Below are 22,096 nucleotides of genomic sequence, written 5' to 3'. Positions count from 1 at the left end.
GAACTCCTGACCTCAGGTGATCCACCTGCCTCATCCTCCCAAAGTGTTGGGATTACAGGCATGAGCCACTGCGCCTGGCCTCTGTCCTGTCTAATCTGACCTTGAGTGCCTGGAATGGGCACCCTGCCTCAGCCTGGCCCCCTGTACATGACATAAGAGGGAACAGCAGCAGCTCTCTTGGGGAACCTCGGTGAGGATTGGAGGGCAAGTCGAGAAAGGAGAGCCGTGTTGAGACACGTGGGGGTGTAACCTACTCATCGTGGCTGTGTGATCCCAGGCAGTCTCTTGATCCCTCTAGTGCTTCAGGTCACTCGTCTGTGAAATGGAACCACAGTGGCTCTGCCTCACTGGATTTTCAGAGTGATTGATGATGTCGTGGCCACGAAGTGCTCGGCTCCATGCGTGTGAAGACGCAATAAAAATGTAAATGTGACCTTACTGCAAATGGACACGACTTCTATTAATCAACAAATCACATGATGTGTGGAATCCCTAACTCACTCCAGCACTAGAATCTGAGGAACATTGCAAACATCACATTTCAGATCTGGCTTCTAATGAAGTGATGCCGATTTTCTTGTATCATAGGTGGTTTAGCACAGACTGCTATAGACAGTTAAATGTTAGTTCCAGACACGCACTAGCAGCGTTCTGGGACAGCCCTGTGAGTTGTTGGGTACTGGAATACACTTTTCTGTGGTTCACAATGGAAACTTGTATCTGAAAGTGGAACGGGGAATGGGGCTGCGGTCGGGAGCCATCACCCGCTGGAGGCTCACAGTGAGTACAGCCCCAGTCATGGGCTCTGCTGAGGCACCTGGGGAAGGAGACGGGAGGCGTGCAGAGGCACTGTTTAGCTGCCACAGGAGCTGCCAGGAAAGGTGCAGCGATGGGATCCTCCCCTGAGCATGCACAGTCTAGGGCAGCTGTCCTAGCTTCTCAGGAGGTTGTCATCTGTGGCTCACCAGAGAGAGACGCTGCCCTGGTGACTGCCACTCTGCTGGCTTGGGACCCTGGCAGGTTCAGGAGCTGATGGCATCTGGAGGGTGGGTGGCATTTGTTGGCTGGAGCTGAGAGCCAGCTCCTGGAGGAGTCACAGAAGGAGAAGGGGTGGGTGGGCCCAGCCACCATCCTCCTGGTCCCAGCGCAGAGCTCCTGCCCTGGAGGAAATACGCACCTGCGGTTGGTTTATGGGAGGGAGCCTGGGCGGGCTGTTGCACGGTTGGTCTCACCGTCACAGGGCAGGCAGCAGCAAGGCTGGGGCAGGGGACCTGAGCCCTGAGGTCCTCCCCAGCCCCATTGTCCCCGCCCTAATGAGGAGGTAGGGGCTTTCTGTCCCCAGAGCACCTCTCTGCAGGCCCCACAATGCCCCAGTGTTCCAAGCCTCAGTTGCTCTTTCCAGCAGTTACAATCCACTACTTCTTCAGAAGCACTGTGTTTGGGACAAAGGTACCTTTCATGGTACACGTGACTCAGCTTCCGGCACCACAGCACATAAAGTCGGGGCGCTGTCCCCTCCCGACCCCAGAAGGAATGGGGCGCATTGTGAAAGGGAGAGAAACAGTGCTAAGACAAGGCACACACAAATGGAATTCCCCAAAGACTGCAGACGAGGAGGCATCCCCTGCACCTTCTAGGACAGCTCCAGTGCCCTGGGATCCCAGAGTGCATGGTGGTCAGGGCGAAACGCCTTTGCATGTTTCAGCTTCACAGTTTGCCTGGGGCAGTCTTGTTACCCAACGTTGCACCTTGTACTGCAGGCCAGAGGTGTGGGCGGGAGCACTGCCCTGGAGCCATCCCAGAGGCCCTGTCCCTGCTGACAGGGTGAGGTTTGCTTGTTGAGCTCCTGCTGTCAAGGCCTAAGTTACTAGTTCTTCTTTGCTAATTCCTGGAGGCTGAGGTTATCCAGGATACAAACATTTATGCCTTTTAAGGTTATCCAGGATACAAACTGAACAGAGCTTGTGAGCTTTGAAGTGGACCCTTTTTATCTTCGCCCAAATCTTGCTCTCCTCCAGTTTGGGAAAGTTTGCACCGGGTTGCGTTCCCGGCGCTGAGCCTGGCACTGAGCCAGGCTGTGGGGACACTGCCTCCCAGGAAGTGAAATCATTGTCAGGCAGTCCCGATCAACGCACAGTATGAGTTCACCCTTAAAACTCCCCCTCCACTTCAAGCAAAGCAATTACATATACTTCAGGAATTTTTTTTTTTTTTGAGACAAGGTCTTACTCTGTGATCCTCCCGCCTCAAGCCTCCTGAGTTACTGGGACTACAGGTGTGCACCACCTTGCCTGGCTAAGTTTTAAAATCGAACTTAATTTATATAGAGACAGTTTCTGTGTTGCCCAGGCTGGTCTTGAACTCCTGGGCTCAAGTGGTCCTCCTACCTTGGCTTCCAAAAATGCTGGGATTACAGCTGTGTGCCACTGAACACTGTCTGAGAACTGTAAGCCACCAATTTAAGACCTGGACCTGGAATGGGCATCTTAAAGCACCAGGTGGAGGCAACCATTGTGTTTTAGGCAGAACTCATAACAGAGAAGGAGAATAAAATGACTATCATTCAAGTCGAGGCTGCAAGCCAAAGTTCTGAAGTGTGTAAGCCTCAAGAAAAACAGCTCTTGCAATGTGTTAGAAAATGGGTTTACCAAGACTGACATACAGAGTAGAATATGTTTAAAACGGATACAAATGAAGTATGTTTAAATTCTTCAAGAGACAAATGAAAGACTAACACCCACATTAATGAATGAGAAAATACAAAACGTAAGCGGGCACCTATGAATCAAGAGCAGACGGGGGCCGGGCATGCTGGCTCATGCCTGTAATCCCATCACTTTGGGAGGACGAGGCAGGCAGATCACTTGAACCCAGGAGTTCGAGACGAGCCTGGCCAACGTGATGAAACCCCATCTCTATTGAAAATACAAAAAATTAGCCGAGTGTGGTGGGAGACGCCTGTAATCCCAGCTACTTGGGAGGCTGAGGCAAGAAAATCGCTTGAACCCGGGAGAAGGAGGTTGCAGTGAGCCAAGATCGCGTCACGGCACTCCAGCCTGGGTGACAGAGCAAGGTTCTGTCTCAAAACAAAACAAAACAAAAGGATATTATACAGTGGTAAGAAAATAATACCCAGGGTGTACTGGGTTAAATAACGCTCCTCCAAAAATGCCTGTCCGCCTGGAACCTCAGAACGTGGCCTTATTTGGAAACAGGGTCTTTACAGATGTAATTAGTTAAAAAGAGGTCATTCTGGAAAAGAATGGGCCCCAAATCCAAAACTCAGTGTCCTCCGAAGATGACAGGACACAGAGCGACACAGAAAGAGGCTGACTGCACACACAGGCAGACACCGGAAGGACACCGCCACCGCAAGGAGCGCCAGGGTCTGCCGCCAACACCAGAAGCTGAAGGGGCAGGAAGGACCTCCCCTGGAACCTGCAGAGGGAGCCCGGGCCCGCCAACACGTGATTTAGGTTTCTGGTCTGTAGAACTGCGGCGGGGGGAAGCCCTGGTGTTAGACCCCCGCTTTGGGGTGCTTTGTTCCAGCAGCCTGAGGAAGCTAGTGGAGACCCATGGGAAAGCCCCACCCTCTCCTCGAATCGGCCCTTGTTCTCAACTTTACATTTGTTGATCTTTTATTCAAAGCCAAAAGGTGGCCTGAGATGCCATTGCCAGAGGTGGCCAAGCCCTGGAGTCCACCCCCGCCTTTAACCAGGGACCTTGGTTCACAGGCATCAGGGATGCCTCAAGTCCTGCACTTTGAAGTCAAAGTAATTTTGCTGTGAGTTGAATGTGTAAGATAACACTTTAAAGGCTGTGTACATAATTGCAGGTTTCTAGAAGAGAAACGTGTTCTTTGGTGCTGTCTGCATTTTGGTGTCTCCACCCTGGCCCACGGTCCCACCAAAACCCTGCCAGGCTCTCTTCTCCTGACTCTGTGAGAAATCTCTGCTCTCTTCCTCGCCACCCCTCCTCTGTCCCCAGTCCGCGTCTCAACTCCCGGTTCCCTCAGACCCTCCTCCTCCTCTCCGCTATTCTGCAGCCGGCACATCTCAATTTCACGTGCTGCCCCCTGAGATTGTACAGTCTCCCCTGCAGGTATTCTGTAAATATCCTATCGACACTTTTACACAGAAATCACTCAAATGAGATTTAAAGGAAGAAGAGCCAGTGGGTCTGGTGTGGCCACAGCTATGAGATCTCCAAAGGCGATTTTCGCCTTGGGTTTTGGCTCCAGCATCAGGCACAGCCTTGTGGATCCCTTAGGATTTACACCTTTCACCCCTCAAAACCGAGAGCCATGTCCTGCTCCCCCATTGGAAACACGCTCTTGCCTCTGAGGAACTCACAGCCCAGCCTTATCTGATGACGCCACTGTCCCTGGTAGAGTATACTTCAATGTATCGATTTAACTGTCATGAGATTCTGGCCTGTTGGAGAAATAACTGAAATCACTGGTTATTTCATTCACTCTTTTTTGTCATTGTTGTTTGGCTGGCTGTGTCATTGTGCTACAAGCCGCTGTTATGTTTCTAGATGACGGAAGGTTCTGGAAGTGGTGCAAAGTGATGCTGTGCTGTCTCTCTGGCTGATGTCTGACGAGACTCAGATCCCCGTCCAGACTGTGGGGAGTAAAAGTGTCTGAAGGGACATTGTTCCCGTTAGCATCACACCAGCCTCACACCCTGACAATGCGAGCTTTCTTTTCCCCACTGCCTACCCATGAGGACCCCAGACACAGGTGGGAGCACCGAGGGCCCACCTGGGCAGCTTGGCTGCTGGACTAGCCATCTGCTGCCCAGGAGTGAAGACATCGTACAGTGCCTTGGGCTGTGATGTGCCAGATGTGGTATCGTCTTGTGCCACCCCCCGAAGGCGCTTCGTAGGTGCCACATGCCGTATTCTCTCGTGCCACCCACCCTGAGGGCACACAGTAGGTCCCACTGTCCCTGCTTCAGAGCCTGTGTCCTGAGCCAGCCAGTTCCTAAGTGCTAGCCCCTGAGCTTTAGGCCAGCTCTCCCTGCAAACCACGAAAACAACCACCCCGTGACTGGCACTCAGTTCCTCCTCCATCCCCTGGCTTCGGTGGTCTCTGACTTCTTGCAGCTCTGCTCAGCGTTCAAGGAGCAGCTCTGTGAGGATCCTAGCAAACTGAGTAAACTTTGTTAGTTCCAGCCATTTCACGTGGTGTGTGGCCTCACATTCTGGGAATGAGTCTAAACTGAACTTGGCCTCAACCAATGTTCTTCTCCGGGGTCAAACTCACAGGTTAGGCCAGACTAGAGGATGATGGAGGGACTCACAGTTCTTGGGATTTTCTGGGGAATTGTGCTCCCTGGAGTTTGTCCAGGCTGCTGACTGAAGGAAACCACGCCCTTGCTGATTCCCCCATGGGGTCTTGCTGCCAGGGTGAGTTAATCAATCTGCAGGAGCCACGTTGGCTCAGCTCTGTGCCCACAGGAAACCAACAGAATCCAGGAAAGCCTGTTTTTGTTGTTTATTAAAAATCCTGTGATGGTGAGATAAACTAGGCTACTAAAACATTCTTTTCTGTGTTATGACAAATTCATCAGAGCAGACCCAGGACAGAGCAACTTCTATAAAACAATCTCACAAGGACTCTTGACTAGGAGGTCAATAGAATTCTTGGTATCCGGGATGACTGACCGGCACTGAGGTTTCTTCCCCTGAACAAGGGTCTGGCTGATTGGCCATTGTGTGGACACCAAGGACCCGCCCTTGGCCTGAGGCTTTGTGGGAGGTGGAGGCAAGAGTGCTTTCTTTCATTTTCTATTCTTTCTTCTGTTCAACACCCCAAATAAACAAAAACAACCAGTACAAAAGTGGGGTTTTCCCACAGCACCCCTACTCCATCCTCCTTTAGGGGTACCTGCTCCTCTCCTGGCAGGAGACAGAAGTGTCCACGTTAAAGTATCTTGGGCCACTGTCAAGGCCTCGATCAGCTAAGCCCACAGGGCATCCAACTCTCCAGTTGTTAGTGAGAGCTAGGAGAGAGGTAGAGGTGAAGCCAATGCCAAGCTGTGGGAGGAGAAAGAGAAGAATGATATGTGAAGACACTAAGAAGACTCAGGAAGTGCCCCGGGACCTCTCACTTTGGGGAAGGGCAGGTTGTGATGGTAACACAGCAGAGGATGTAAACCTCCCCTAAGAGTTACAGTATTTAGAAAGAAGGCTCAGCACAGGGGCACTTGGAACTTTTGTTCCAAATCTAAAAACCTAAGGACAACCAGCTGGGATAAACACAAGCCTCTGCAGCAAATGGGGTTCCCCTCAGGGTCCCATAGCCAGTGGGAGCTTAGCACCCTCAGCTGGACAACTGCCCACCCCGGCCATTTGAAAAGACTCTCTCAGTCCAGGACTCACCCTGCGCATCCCTAACCCCAGCCCCCCGCAAGTGCAGCTTCCTGTTCTGCAGCTCCTCTTTCTTCTTTTTGCAAGGTCAAAAGCCAGGAATAACCTTTCTGCATCCCTGGATTTTCACTGGGTGATGAGAGTTTGGATCTGTGTCACTGCCAAATCTCATGTTGAGATGTGATCCCCAATGTTGGAGTTGGGGCTTGAGGGGAGGTATTTGGGTCATGGGAGTGGATCCCTCCTGGCTTGGTGCTGTCCTCACAATAGTGAGTGCATTCTTGCAAGATCTGGTTGTTTAAAAGTGTGTGGTGCCTCCCACTCTTGCTAACGTCCTTGCCATGTGAGGATCCTGCTCCCGCTTCACCTTACACCATGGGTGAAAGTTCCTTGAGGCCTCCCCAGAAGCTGAGCAGATGCCGGCACCATACTTACACAGCCTTCAGAACATGAGCCAATTACACCTCTTTTCTTTATAAACTGCTCAGCCTCAGGTATTTCTTTATAGCACTGCAAGAACAGTCTAACACAGAAAAGTGGTACTGAGGACTGGGGAATTGCTATAAAGATACCTGAAAATGTGTAGGCAACTTTGGAACTGGGTAATGGCCAGAGGTTGGAAGAGTTTGGAGAGCTCAGAAGAAAACAGGAAGATGGGCCGGGCGCGGTGGCTCAAGCCTGTAATCCCAGCACTTTGGGAGGCCGAGGCGGGTGGATCACGAGGTCAGGAGATCGAGACTATCCTGGCTAACATGGTGAAACCCCGTCTCTACTAAAAATACAAAAAACTAGCCGGGCGTGGTGGCGGGTGCCTGTAGTCTCAGCTACTTGGGAGGCTGAGGCAGGAGAATGGCGTGAACCCGGGAGGCGGAGCTTGCAGTGAGCCGAGATCACGCCACTGCACTCCAGCCTGGGAGACACAGCGAGACTCCGTCTCAAAAAAAAAAAAAAAAAAAAAAAAAAAAAAACCGGAAGATGAGGGAAATAGTTTGCAGCTTCTTATAGACTGGTTAATGGTTGTAACCAAAATGCTGATAGTGATTTGTGCAGTAAAGTCCAGGCTGACGTGGTCTCAGATGGCAAAGAAAAACTGATTGGGAACTGGAGCAAAGCTCACGCATGTTATGCCTCAGCAAAGAGCTTGGCTGCATTGTGTTCATGCCCTAAGGGTCTGTGGAATTTGAACTTGAGAGTGATGACTTAGGGTATCTGGCAGAAGAAATTTCTAAGTAGCAAAGTGTTCAAGATGTGACCTGGCTATTTCTAACAAGTTATGTTCAGATGTGGAAGTGAAGAAATGGCTTAAAGTTGGAATTTATATTTAACCCTTTTCTTGGTTGCCCCACAAATATTCACCAGTGGCACTTCTGGCTGCAGCATTTACCCTGAGATAACTTTGCCATAAACTATCTTGCTTTTATTATTATTTTCACATCACTCTAGTATATTGACTTTGGAAACAACAGACATCATTCTATTTAGGGCATTCTGGTTTTTGTTAGTGGTATTTCCATTTACAAAATGTAGTAATTTTCAACTGCTGAAAATGTCAAATCCTAGAAAATGTAGCATTCCTGCATGTGATGTTAACATTGTTCTTGAACAATTGTGGGTCGAAGATTCATTTGATGAATCTGAAATAGATGATTCTGATGATTTAGTTGATTCTGATGTTCTGTTTAGAAAGAACTCCATGAACAGTTTTTATATTTTATTTTCACATTGAAAATCAGTCAGATTTGCTTCAACCTCAAAAAGTGAGTTTATGTAAAATTAAATGAGCGCTGGCAATGAGCTGCACTTTTTTTTTTTTTTTTTTTTTTTCTCTAAATGGGAAAAAGATTAAAAGGAAAGCAGAGCATAAAGCTTGGGAAATTTTCAGTTTGGCCATGTGGCAGAGAAAGAAAAATCATTACCAGGAGAGGAATTTGAACAAGTTGCAGAGCAACCGCTTGCTAGAGAGACTTGCATAACTAAAAGGTAGCCTAGTGTTAAAAGCCAAAAAAAATAAGAACATGGTCTTGATGGCATTTCAGAGACCTTCGAGGCAGCCCCTCTCACCACAGGCCCAGAGGCCTCAGAGGACTAAATGGTTCCATGGGCCAGACCTGGGACAGCACTGCTCTGTTCAGCCTCAGAAGGCTGCTCACCACATCCCCACTGCTCTAGCTCCAGCTGTGGCTCAAAGGGCCCCAGATACAGCTCAGTCCACTGCTTCAGAACTCGCAAGCTGTAAGCCTTGGCAGCTTCCACATGGTGTTAAGCCTACAGGCACACAGAGTGCAAGAGTGAGGGAGGCTTACCAGCCTCCACCTAGATTTCAGAGAATATATATGAGAAAGCCTCAGTGCCTAGAAAGAACCTAGGGGTGGAGGGGTGGAGCCCTCACAGAGAGCCTCTACTAGGATAGTTCAAAAGGAAAATATGGGGTTGGAGTCCCCACATAGAGTCCCCATGGGGCACTACCTAATGAAGCTGTGAGAAGGGGGCCATCATACTCCAGACCCCAGAATGGTAGATCCACTGGCACCTTGCATCCTAACCTTGGAAAAGCCATAGCAGTGGAGCTTCCCAAGGCCTTGGGAGCCCACCCCTTGCAGCAGTGTGCCCTGGATGTGGGACATGGAGCCAAAGGAGATTATTTTGGAGCTTTAAGATTTAATGACGCCTCTGCTGGGGTTTAGACTTGCATGGGGACTGGAGCCCCTTTCTTTTGACTGATGTCTCCCTTTTGGAGTGGGAGCATTTACCCAATGTCTCTACCCTGATTGTATCTTGGAAGTAAATAACTTGTTTTGATTTTACAGGCTCATAGGTGAAAGGAACTCATCTCCAGATGAGATTTTGGACTTGGGAGTTTGGAGTTAATGCTGGAATGAGTGAAGACTGGGGGACTATTCGAAAGGCATTATTGTTTTTTTTTAATTTTTTTTTTTTTTGAGATGGAGTCTTGCTCTGTTGCCCAGGCTGGAGTGCAGTGGCATGATCTCTGCTCACTGCAAGCTCCGCCTCCCGGGTTCACACCATTCTCCTCCCTCAGCCTCTGGAGTAGCTGGGACTACAGGCACCCACCACCACGCCTGGCTAATTTTTTTTTTTTTTTTTTTTTTGTATTTTTAGTAGAGATGGGTTTTCACTGTGTTAGCCAGGATGGTCTCGATCTCCTGACCTCATGATCTGCCTGCCTTGGCCTCCCAAAGTGCTGGGATTACAGACATGAGCCACCATGCCCGGCCCATTATTGTATTTTCCAATGTGAGAAAGACATGAGATTTGAGGGGCCAGCAGCAGAATGATCAGTTTGGATATGTGTACCCACCCAAAACTCATGTTGAAATGTAATCCTCAATGTTGGAGGTGGAGCCTGGTGGGAGGTATTTGAGCGCTGTCCTTGCAATAGTGAGTTTATGCAAGATCCAGTTGTTTAAAATGTGTGGCACCTCCCCTGATCCCTCTTGCACCTGCTGTGACCGCATGACCTGCCTGTTCCTGCTTCACCTTCTGCTATGAGTAAAAATTCCTTGAGGCCTCCTCACAAGGTGAGCTGATCCTGGCACCATGCTTCCTGTACAGCCTGCAGAACTGTGAGCCAATTAACCCTATTTTTTTTTAAGTAAATTACCCGCCACAGGCATTTCTTTATAGCAATACAATAAGAACAGCCTAATACAGGTAACTAGTTCAAGGTCAAGCACAACTGAACACACACACACACACACACACAAACAAAAACAAAAACACAAACAGAGGCGTGGAGGAACAGGAGGAAAATGGATGGAGTCTCCGATCCCACTCAGATGGTGAAGGGGGGATTCATGCCCAAAGTCAGCGTCCATGAACCTGGATAGCAGGCTGCCCTGCTCTGTGGAAAAGGGAGGGAGGATGAAATCATGCACTTCCCCTTGTCAGATCCCTGCTGTCACGGCCAGTCGTCAGGTCAGGGCATCAGGTCAGTCTTTTATTTGAGACCAGGGCTAAGTTGCTCTCCCAGGGCCAGAGGAGGAGGAGGCTCCTGCTGAATCTGAACTATTCTGTCCTTACAATAATCACTGTTTTCATTTTTTTTTTTTTTCCTGCAGCTTATTTCCTTCTTCCAACTTTCCTTTTTTATTTTTCACTGGAGAGGAACACCAAATTTTTTTCAATGGAACTTGTCTGAAGGAAAAATAAAAGCTCAAATGTTAATGTAGATGGATCGATTGCAAAAAAAAAAAAAAAAAAAAAAAAGAAGTAGCCACTGTTGCCTCCAAGAGCCTTTATTGAAGCCTTGCTCGCACCTGAGCTCCCTCTCTGGCTACTGGAGGGCCAGAGGAGTTTCTCCCACAGACTATCTGCCGACCCTGGCTCCTGGCTAAGTCCCTCAGAGCTGGGCTGGATCCGGCTTCAGCCTTCTGAGTGCAGGGCAGCCAGGGAGATCATGAGCGGCTCATCAGCACCACCTACTGGACGCAGTTCTTAATCAGCTCATGAATGGGCATTGCTCACCTTGACCTTGCTTTTAACCAATGCATGGCTTCCTCTATCTACAGTTTTCATACTCCATAATGTGTTTGTATTGTCAAATGAGTGGCTATAGCTATGATTATTTGTATAATGACTGTATTGTGATATAATTCTTATACCTTACAATTGACCCATTTAAAGTGTGCAATTTTAACGGTTTTTAGTATATTCAAAATTGTACAACCATTGCACAATCGATTTTATAACATTTTTATCACCCCAAAGGCACCCCTATTCATTAGCATTCCCTTCCTATTTTCCCACTGGGTAACCACCAATCTACTACTTTCTGTCTCTATGAAGTTACCTACTCTAGACTGTTACGTAAATGGAATCACAATACGTGGCCGTTGTGTCTGGCTCATTTCACTTAGCACAATGTATTCAAAGTTTGTCTGCATTGTAGCATGTGCCAGTACTTCATTCCTTTTTATGTAAGATGAAAATCATTTTGTATAGCCAAATAATATTTCAGTGAAATATAGATTTTATTTATCCATTCATTAATGAACATGTCTTGTTTCTGCCTTTTGGCTACTATGAATAATGCTGTTATAAACCTCATGTACCAGTTTTTGTGTGGACATATGTTTTCACTTGTCTTGGATATGTACTCAGGAGTAGAATTGCTGGGTCATATGGTGACTCTATGTTTAATAGATTAAGGAACTTTCAGACTGTTTTCCACAGTGACTGCAGGCTTTTGACTTCCCATCAGCAGTACATGAATGTTCCAGTTTCTCTACATCTTTGTCAAAACTTGTTAGTGTCTGGCTTTTTAATTCTAGCCATCCTAGTGGGTAGGAAGTGGTGTCTCATGTGGTTTGATTTGTGTTTTCCTGATGGCTAATCATGCTAAGCCTAAACTTTCCATGTGTTTATTGGCCATTTGTATATTGTCTTTGAGGAAACATTTATTCAAATCCTTTGCACATTTTTAATTTGGCTTTCTTTTATTATTGAACTGTAATTGTTATTTATATTCTCAACATAAGTCCTTTATCAGATATATGATTTGTAATCCCCCCCACCATGCACACACACATTCTATGTGTTGTCTTTTCATTTTCTTGATGATGTTCTTTGATGGACAAATGTTTTTATTTTTTATGAAGTCCAATTTATCCATCTTGTCTTTTGGTGTCATATCTAAGAAACCATCACCTCATCCAAAGGTAGGAAGATTTACAGCTATGTTTGTTTGTTTGTTTGTTTTTAAGAGTTTTATGGTTTTAGTACTTTCATTTAGGTCTTTGATCATTTTGGGTTAGTTCTTATATATGGTGTGAGGAAGGGGGTGAAACTTTAACATTTGCATGTGGATATCCAATTCTCCCAGCATTATTTATTGAAAAGACTATTTTTCCCCCATTGAATGATCTCTGCACCCTTGATGAAAATCAGTTGATTCTAAATGTGAGGATTTATTTCTGGGTTTTCAGTTGTATTTGATTGATATGTATGTGTGTCCTTAAGCCAGTTCACTCTCCAGAATATTTATAACTATTCTTAAACTTTACAATTTCCTCTCGATTATTCTCCAGCAAAATTCAGACTCTTATTAGAACGTTTTGATACATTATCCTGCTTCAAAAAGAGGAAACTTCCAGAGGTTAAAACTTCTGCCCCGAATGCCTGCCCTTCCCCAAACTTACCCTTCCTCCCCGTCAGTGTTCAGCACCAGTTTCCTCCCAGACGCTGCTGTTGACCACCCCCACCCCATGATGGGACATGGTCTGCATTTCACGGCATGTCTGACTGCTTTCCTGACAGCTGGTGAGCTCTCTGTCTGCTCGGAGCCACACATTTTTCTATAGCTCTTTGGTTGGGTCCTCAACCACTGTGAGGCTTCCAGTCCCTGATGACCGTTGAGGGAATTCAGGCTCAGAGAGGTACCCAAAGGAGCACAACTGGGATCTGGCAGGGCTGAACTTGGTGCTGGCCTTCCTGACTGTTAGGCCTGTGGTCTCCCTGTGATGCCACCCCGACTGCACTGCTTTATCCACATGCCCTCACCCAGCATTGACTCTCACTCTGCTGCCTTATTTTGTGAACACAGGTTCTCTGTGGTCGCTCAGATTTTGTGCCAGCTGAATCCTAGCTGAAAAGTTCTTGAAGCCTGAACATCCCTGCAGCATTTCAGTGATGATCTGACAGGAGGTAGAACAGCCTGGGAGTGACTGTCCTTTTGGGCATGGGATGGATTGACCCCAGGTGCTAAGTGACACTCTGGTTAGGGAGATGCACTCTTTCTTGCCATCTGGGACATTTTCAGTAGGACTAGATGTTTTGTTGGAAGTGAATTCCTAGAAGAGACAGAACACAGCCCCCTGTGCACAATTTCATTTCAGATGCCTGTGCCATGTGTTGGGGGGCTCATCAGTTTGGATGCTCCCCAGCTCACCTTTGCTCCATGGGGGCTTGAGGCCAAGGGATGGGCAGGGGCATGGAGGAAGATTCAGCAATGCATTTGGGAACAGGTGGAAAGTGATGGAGGGGCCCTGCATGGTACCCCAACAAGGGAGGAGGTCTGGTTGGAGAAGCAGGTGGGATCCACCACGTAAGTCCTGGGGGGCATGGGGATATTTGCTTTACCACAAGGGCAATGGGACCTCTTGGAAGAGCTAAAACAGGGAGTCTTGCGATCTGCCCTGCCTTTAAAAAGATCACCCAGGCTGCTTCATGGAGAGTGGATTAGAGGAAGCCATGAAAATGACAGAATGAAAAGAAAAATATTCAACCAACTGCTTTTCAAACAGCCTTGCAGATGCTCCATTGTAAAATAAGCAGCATTGGCGGGGCCACATCCGTAATGAGCGTCCTCTCGTTGTGAGCACACCTGTCTCTCAAGGTCTCGGGGATGGCACTGAGACTTCACCAGCCTAGTTCCCTTTGTTTTCCCTGTAACCCCTGCTCACCTCCACCTATGGAAAGGTGGGCATTTAAAGAATCATAGATTAAACAATTATAACTTTATAATGTAAAACATCTCAAACATTTAAAACGATAAAAGATGGGATTCCAGAGACAAAACTAACAGAGACAGGCTGGGTTAAACTCGCCCCTCCTTCCTCCTGCTGCAGGAGGGTGGGTTTGGCTTCTAAAGTGGAGCCCAGCTGGTCTCCTGGGGATAGCGGGTGGCTTTCCTAGCTAAGAACCTGGCGTCGGGGGTCTGACCAAGGGCTGCAGCCCCCTTGGCCCTTCCCATCCCTCACTCCCTCCCTCCTCTTCTCCAGCCTCTGGTGGCTGGGGCTGCACTGGGGGAGATGTTGCTAATGGCCCCTCCAGATGTGCAGGTGGCCCCTGGGCCTGATGCCGGCAGCTCCCACTCCAGAAAGGGCTCTGGGGGGCCTCTGTGAAGGGGTGACCCTTGCCCACTTTGCCACAGGACCTTCCTGTCGGGCGTCAAGGAGGAATGCTGGCTCTCAGGCTCTCGAGGACTCCCAGGTGGAGTCATTCCAGCTGTGGATGGGCTGGGGAGACTGAGCAGGGGTCAGGGAGGGGAAAGGAGGGAGGAGGCAGGGTTGTGGATGGGTCTCTTAGAGACGGGGTTTCACCATGTTGACCAGACTGGTCTTCAATTCCTGACCTCAAGTGATCCGCCCACCTCGACCTCCCAAAGTACTGGGATTACAGGCACGAACCACCACCTCAGACCTTTCTCTTCCTTTCTTGTTAAAGTACTGTGATTTCAGGAGCCAGTGGAAAGAAACCCCACAACACTGGATTTTAGGCATTGCTCAGAAATTCCTTTGTCTAGTGCAGTAGTTCATCACACATGGAAGATTTTTGCGTGTTTGTTTTCGGTTCTACCTTGCTCTTTTCTGTCTTGTAAAGATCGTCCTTCACTCCTGGGCAGCAGAACTGGCCTCCCCAAGGGGCCAGGAGGAAACACCTTATCCTAGGAATAAACGGAATGATGTTATTTAAAGATGAGCTTGTTAACTCGATTTTTGTCTTATTAAAATTCTTTAGCATTGGAAATAAAGTGTTTGGGGAAAGACGTAACAAAAAATAACATGTTTGGTTCTACCGCCTTGTGTTATTTTATTCCGACTGACTGGAGGCAGCTGTGTGAGATAACAACCCTTCTTGAGGAATTTGGAAGGTCCAAAGTCCAGCGACCGGTGCTGATTTTCATTCGTTCCTCCTGTGTCAAACCCTTCCAGGCTGCGTCCCTGCTGGCCCTGCTGCTGCTGCTGGAGGGAGGCATGTTCTCTTCACACTCCCTGCCCCCGGCGCTGTTAGAGAAAGTCTTCCAGTACATTGACCTCCATCAGGATGAATTTGTGCAGGTAGGAGAAGGAAACTGCACACAGAATGCATAGATTACCTCCTTTGGTATTTGGGTGAGACAATTATTTGCTTGGAGATGTGGATATTTTTGCCTAATTCCATTTAAAATGCCTGTGACTGCTCATTGGGTTAAAAATCTTCAGTATTCATTAGATGGATGGAAGAGATCCCTCCTAGCCATTCCTCCTGCAAAGGGCACTGTCTCTTCATATCCAGCACACTTGATCCAGGGATGTCCACACAGAGACGACCAGCACCTCCACTGAGCTCGAGTCTGCCCTGGTCCATCAGGTCGCCCATTCCTAATGCCACCTGACGTTATTGTAAGGCCTAGGCAGAGCTGGGGAGCCAGGGAGCTCTGCAAAGTTCAACAGCAACGTTTTTTATTTTGTAGTATGTGTGCAATAGGCATTTTATCTCCTCCATTCGTTCATTCATTTATTTATTTGTTTTGAGACAGAGTCTCGCTCTGTTGCCCAGGCTGGAGTGCAGTGGTGAAACCCCAGCTCACCACAACCTCCCAGATTCAGGTGATTTTCCTGCCTCAGCCTCAACTTCCCAAGTAGCTGGGATTACAGGCACCTGCCAACATGCCCAGCTAATTTTTGTGTTTTTTCAGTAGAGATAGGATTTCCCCATGTTGGGCAGGCTGATTTTGAACTCCTGACCTCAAGTGATCTGCCCTCCTCGGCCTCCCAAAGTGCTGGGATTGCAGGCATGAGCCACCGCGCCTGACCCTTTTTTTTTGTTGTTGTTGTTATTTTTTGAGACAGGGTCTTGCTCTGTCACCCAGGCTGGAGTGCAGTGGCACAAACACAGCTCACTGCAGCCTCGACCTCCTGGGTTCAAGTGATCCTTCTGCCCCAGCCTCCCAAGTTTATAATCCTCTGCTTCACCCCTAGTTCACCATACAGGGTCTGTACATATACGGGGTGGGAGTGGGGTAAAGTAGAGGGAGGGTGAGGTGGAACGGCAAAAAGAGGGAGGCCTGGGGAGCAGGAGGAGACAGGAGGAGGAGTGGGAAGGCAGGAGCTTGCTGGAGCCCACAGATTCACCAGCTCCTCCCCAGCCCCGCTCTCCTAAGCTCTCTTGTCCCCTCTGTGGCCGACTGGTTCCATCCCCACACACCCCCACACATGTGCACACTGATGTGGTGTTGTCTGTGCTCACCAGACTGGGAGCTCCTTGAGGTCTCCCTGAACTTTGTACCCCAAGCCCCCTAAGTCCCTCAAACATACCCAAATCTACTGAACTTAGGGAGAAGCCAGCAGTCTCTGTTCTGTAAATTCCAGTTTAAAAATGTAAAACTAATATTCATTAGGATTAGATAAATGCCTTCATAATAAAAATGAAAGCACTACAACCAGGATAGAGAGATCAAACTCAAATGAGTCAGGAAGAGAAGTCTAAGATCAGTAAATCTGTGTAGTTTTTCATAAAAATGCTGACTGTCTCAGTATGAGCCACTCAGGTTCCAACACCGGTGTGTGAATGGTTCTTATCAGTCATTCATATCAGCCAGCACTGCTGGAGTGGCCGCCAGGTGCCTGGCACCAGGCTGAGGCTTGTGCACACGTTACCTCAGTGGTCCTCGCCATCACCCTATCGTTAGGGAGCGTTACTTTCTTGTGCAGATGAGAACACTCAGGCTAAGGGAGGTTAAGGAATACACCCAAAGTCACACAGCTATGACAGGCTGAGTTTAAGCCTGACGTCACAGTGCCTGTGGGATCCTAGGAGCGCAGGGAGGGGCGGGCCGGGGAATCTAAGTGCAGAGCATGTCAGAAGGGACCTGCAGCCCAGCGGAGGCCACTGTGGGGTTCAGTCATGGCCCGGAGGCTTCCAGGGCCAGGTATGGGAAGCAAGGAGTCCTGGAGAAAGCTGAGAACGAGAACCCACCAGCTCTTCGGTTCTTAATTAGAAACAGTGGGTGGGGACTTGCCCTTCTTGACAGCCCTGGGGAACCCAGCGAGGACCCAGACCATTATCTTTCTCCCAGGCCACCCTGCCTGACCTTCTGTACTAACCAGGCATCTCTGGCCTCCGGGTTCCTGATTAAAACCCCAGCTATTCTATCTGTTACTCTTGAATGTCACAGTGTTCACTGGCACTGTCATAGGTCCTCAGGTCCTCAATCAACAGAAGAGCACCTGGGGACTCACCGTCTCCTGCCCTCCCCTCGCTCCCCCCGGAGCAGATGTGGGACCCCCATGCTAATGGCCTGCTTACTCTTCCTCCTAGACGCTGAAGGAGTGGGTGGCCATCGAGAGCGACTCTGTCCAGCCCGTGCCTCGCTTCAGACAAGAGCTCTTCAGAATGATGGCTGTGGCCGCGGACACACTGCAGCGTCTGGGGGCCCGTGTGACCTCGGTGGACATGGGTTCTCAGCAGGTGCTGTGGTGTTCCCGCCCACCGAGGGAGCAGCTACTTCTAGATGTCAATTGTGCCTTCCTGGGGGTGGCAAGGGAGAGGCTCACCCTGATCCTCAACCAAAACCCCCCAATTCCTAATGAAAATGAAGCATTCCCTTGGTCTTGAACGAAGCCGTGTTACTGCTTTCCAGTCCTATCAGGACTCCAGGGCTGGGACGGGCTCTTAGAAGCCAGTGCAGATGACAAGTGAAGGTCCCTTTATTATGGAAAGGACCCCCTTGTACTCTTCACTTCCTGGACACAGGTTCCAATTTCTTCTTTACGGAAAAGGAAATTGTCCTTTTCTTTAAATTCATATGCATCTTTCTCAAAGGTATTGTATCTGGAGCTGTGTTTTTTTCATCAGAACCGTCTCTTAGAACTCTACTCCATCATGAATGTCTTAAATCTAAGCACCTGCTGTGTTTATTTTAGCAGTGAGGAACCTTGGGATCATCCACATTTTCTAGGATTTGTCCACCTAATTTAAGCCAGTTGTCATCTGCATTCTTTTTCTGTTCGTTTGTTTTGAGACAGAGTCTCGCTCTGTAGCCCAGGCTGGAGTGCAGTGGTGTGATCTCAGCTCACCGCAAGTTCCACCTCCAAAGTCCCGGTTCAAGCAATTCTCTTGCCTCAGCCTCCTGAGTAGCTGGGATTTCAGGCGTGCACCACTACGCCCAGCTAATTTTTGTATTTTTATTAGAGACAGGGTTTCACCATGTTGGCCAGGCTGGTCTTCAACTCCTGACCTCTTGATTTGCCTGCCTTGGCCTCCCAAAGTGCTGGGATTACAGGCATGAGCCACCGTTCCCGGCCCATCTGCATTCTTACTCAAGAGCACATTCAGCTAATGCTGCTAATTGTCAATGTGGATCTAAAGAAGTGCTTTACTTTTAATTAGGTTTGGTATCTTAATTAAAAGCGTCTTGGCTGGGTGCAGTGTCTCACACTTGAAATCCTAGCACTTTGGGAGGCTACGGCGGGCGGATTACTTGAGCCTGAGGGTTTGAGACCAGCCTGGGCAACATGGCAAAACCTGTCTCTACCAAAAATACAAAAAGGTAGCCAGACGTGGTGGCGCACGTCTGGAGTCTCAGCTACTATGAGGAGGCCGAGGTAGGAGAATCACATAAGCCTGCGAGTGCGCCACTGCACTCCAGCCTGGGCGCCAGGACTGAGACCTGTCTCCAAAAGAAAAAAAAGTGTTTCATGGGACTCATTTTAGAGATGGAGAAACTGATGCTCAGAGAAATGACATGGGCTCTCCAAGGACCCAGGGATAGCCTGGCCAGGACTCCCAATATCATGTCTTTGAATTTTCTGGAAGAACAACACAGCGTTTTTAAAAATGTGATTCCTGATCATTTTGCAGCTGCCCGATGGTCAGAGTCTTCCAATACCTCCCGTCATCCTGGCCGAACTGGGGAACGATCCCACGAAAGGCACCGTGTGCTTCTACGGCCACTTGGACGTGCAGCCTGCTGACCAGGGCGATGGGTGGCTCACGGACCCTTACGTGCTGACGGAGGTGGACGGTCAGTGAGGTACCCGGGCTACAGTGCGGAGCTGCTGTGCTTGCAAGATTGAAGGGGTGAAGATGTGGTTCTGTCCCTGGATTTCGGGTCTCTCCCTGTCATTAAGAATGCACAGGCCCGGTGCGGTGGCTCATGCCTGTAATCCCAGCACTTTGGGAAGCCAAGGTGGTTGGATCACTTGAGGTCAAGAGTTCAAGACCAGCCTGGCCAACATGCAAAACCCCGTTTCTACTAAAAATACGAAAAAATAGCTGGGCATGGTGGTGGGCACCTATAATCACAGCTACTTGGGAGACCAAGGCAGAATTGCTTGAACCTGGGAGGTGGAGGTTGAGATCACACCATTGTACTCTAGCCTGGGTGACAGAGCGAGACTCTGTCTGGGAAAAAAAAAAAAAAAAAAAAAGCCTGGCATGCTGGCACATGCTTGTAATCCCAGTTACTTAGGAGGCTGAGGCAGGAGAATCACTTGAACCTGGGAGGCAGAGGTTGCAGTGAGCTGAGATGGCGCCATTGCACTCCATTCTGCCTGGATGACAGAGTGAGACTCCATCTAAAAAAAAAAAAAAGAAGAATGCATAGAGAGGCGGCTCTCATAGCCTACTGATTGGTTCACTGAGGCTGGTTTTCTTTCATTTGTGAAAAAAACAACACACTTTTGTGCCCCTGGACGGAGGTTCTTGAGTTGTGAGGAAAACAGTTGTCGAGGCCACACACTTTCCTTTTGAACAGTATCAAATGTAATTCGCATTTTATAAAGAAAAAGAAGAAAGGTTAATAGAGATATACACACATATTTTTTTCATTCTTCTACTAATTGTAAAATCCCAAAATGAGAGGCTATGCCACATGGCACTCCGCAACAAATCCCCGGTGGGTCTCTTCAGTGAACTTGGACAAAATAGCTAATTATTGTTAAGGACAGTGGGATCTGTCTATTGCAAATTTACTTGTCTTATCTGACTAGCTGACGACTGTACTATTTGTCAGGGAAGAGATCCAGGATCTCTTGTGCATGGTCTTATGTGTACATAAGAAATCATACTTTGCAATTTCATAGCAAGATTTGTGCCTGGAATATTATTCTAGAAAGCACTGTTAACATTAGTACCCATGAAACAACATTGGTTTTTAACTCACGTGGCAGAGGTGTCCACACTTCTCTGAACATTCTTCTTCCCTTTGTAAAGGGAAACTTTATGGACGAGGCGCAACCGACAACAAAGGTCCTGTCTTGGCTTGGATCAATGCTGTGAGCGCCTTCAGAGCCCTGGAACAAGTAGGTGACAGCTGTGTTCGGGAGGGAGGAGGAGGAGGATGGTAACTACAACTTACTTTGAGTTGTTTGCTGTGTTCTGAGCAAACTGCCTTAGGTCACTTATTCACTCCAACAGTCTTTGGAGGTGTGTGCGACAATTGTATCCATTTCACAGATAAGGACAGTAAGGCTTGGGAAGGTCAGAGAACTTACCCAGAGCAGTGCAGCTGGTGGCAGGGCTGATACTTTGAGGATGGATTCCAGCCTGCACTTTTAACCACGTTAAAAAACAAGACACAGCCAAAGACACAACAAGCCTGTGGCCAAGCTGCTATCTGATGGGACTTGTCTTTTTTTGTTTAATCCTTATTTTATCTTATCTTGTCTTTTTTAATCTTCTTTTTCTTCTTATCACAAAGTATGATTTGTTAGCAGAGACAAACACACATTTTTTAAATGTATCGGCTGCTTTGCAAATGATCAAGATAGGAATCTCCATGACATTCCACAGGAGTCCTTGGATCTCTTCCCTGAGAGCACAGTGGTTCTCTTTAGATGTCCAAATAAGGGCTCTGGAGCAGAGGCAGGGGTACAGATTTGAGGAGGTGGGTCCCCTCTTTCCGGCCTCCAGAGGACATTGTTGGTGGACCCAGGTTTGTACCTTTAACTATCTCATGTTTCAACACAAGGATGGTCTTATCTCAAGGCACTCTTCTCCCGCTCCTGGCGAATGTACTTAGACACCAGCAGAGGACTGGATCTAGCTCTGTGAACTTGGGCAAGTGACTTGACCTCTCTGGGCCTCGGATTCTGTTCTGTGGAACAGAATCAGGTCAACCCTGGGGTATGGTTCCATCCGCCCTGTCCTGGGCACCGCCTCAGCCCTGTCCAAGGCTGCAAGGCCCTGAGGGCTGAGGGGCCTCCCTGGCACCCTGTCCTGCAGAGAAGACCCGGGCTTCTGAGGTGTCTTTTCCTGAAGATTATTTCATTAGGTGCCAGGGGCTTCCCTCAGAAGTTTATTTTCTCCTGAGACATAAGCAGATGGAGGGGACTTAAGTACTCTGACTCCACTCCTGAATCTCACAGAAGACACGCTCAGGAAATCAGCACAGGTCTCGGCGGTGTCCTGTAGACCCCTGCAAAGGTGTCTTCTTATCCATGGAGCTCACACCACCCATGCCCTGAGCATTCCGTGTGGCTTTGGTTTCTTTCTCTGTCTCCCTCCCTGTTTTTCCTTCTCCCCTTTCTTTCTCTTTCTTCCTCTCTCTCTCTCCTTCTAAGGGATAGCAATATTTATAAGATTGTTCCAATAAAAAGGCCAAAATCTGTTTTCCTTTATAAATTTCAACTCTGAAAATTACACAATCACAAAGAAAACAGAAGAAATATTCACTGCCCTGGACACGTCAGTTCATCTCTGAGCCTCACTTTCCTCGTCTGTGACCAAAGTGGGAATGGCAGTTTCTACCTCACAGGCTTACAGGGATTCAGTGAAGAAATATCTGCACTGGGGGTGGTGTGTGAGGTCCTTCGAGAGTGTCCCCTTCTTCCTCCCTCCCTCCCTTCTTCTCCTCTGCCCGCCTTGCCTACAGAGCTCTTAGGACACATTCCCTCCCTGGGTTATTTTCTAGGAGGCAGAGTGAGTACTAATATCCATATTTCACAGGTAGAGCAGTGAGCTGCCAAGGGGAGGCTTGGCAAACCCAGCTGCTAATGTA

At 48.4% G+C, this 22,096-nt stretch overlaps 1 protein-coding gene across 4 annotated transcripts in view; it reads left to right on the top strand.

Moving 5' to 3' along the window:
- The window catches only part of CNDP1 (carnosine dipeptidase 1), a 48,472-nt gene that overhangs the window by 5,766 nt on the left and 20,610 nt on the right, over positions 1-22,096 (top strand). For 2 of the 4 annotated variants that reach the window (XM_074023025.1, XM_005586439.5), the window contains exons 1-5: positions 537-780; positions 15,048-15,173; positions 17,416-17,565; positions 18,958-19,120; positions 20,311-20,399. In XM_074023025.1, coding sequence (XP_073879126.1) covers positions 739-780; positions 15,048-15,173; positions 17,416-17,565; positions 18,958-19,120; positions 20,311-20,399 — 570 coding nt within the window. In that variant the 5' untranslated portion in view covers positions 537-738. Of the gene's footprint in view, positions 1-536; positions 781-15,047; positions 15,174-17,415; positions 17,566-18,957; positions 19,121-20,310; positions 20,400-22,096 lie in introns of those variants that run through there. The other 2 variants (XM_074023027.1, XM_005586440.5) reach the window with 1 other exon arrangement.

The sequence above is a fragment of the Macaca fascicularis genome, chromosome 18, assembly GCF_037993035.2.
Source record: "Macaca fascicularis isolate 582-1 chromosome 18, T2T-MFA8v1.1".
NCBI lineage: Eukaryota > Metazoa > Chordata > Mammalia > Primates > Cercopithecidae > Macaca > Macaca fascicularis.
This window is presented reverse-complemented; position numbering and strand designations above follow the sequence as displayed.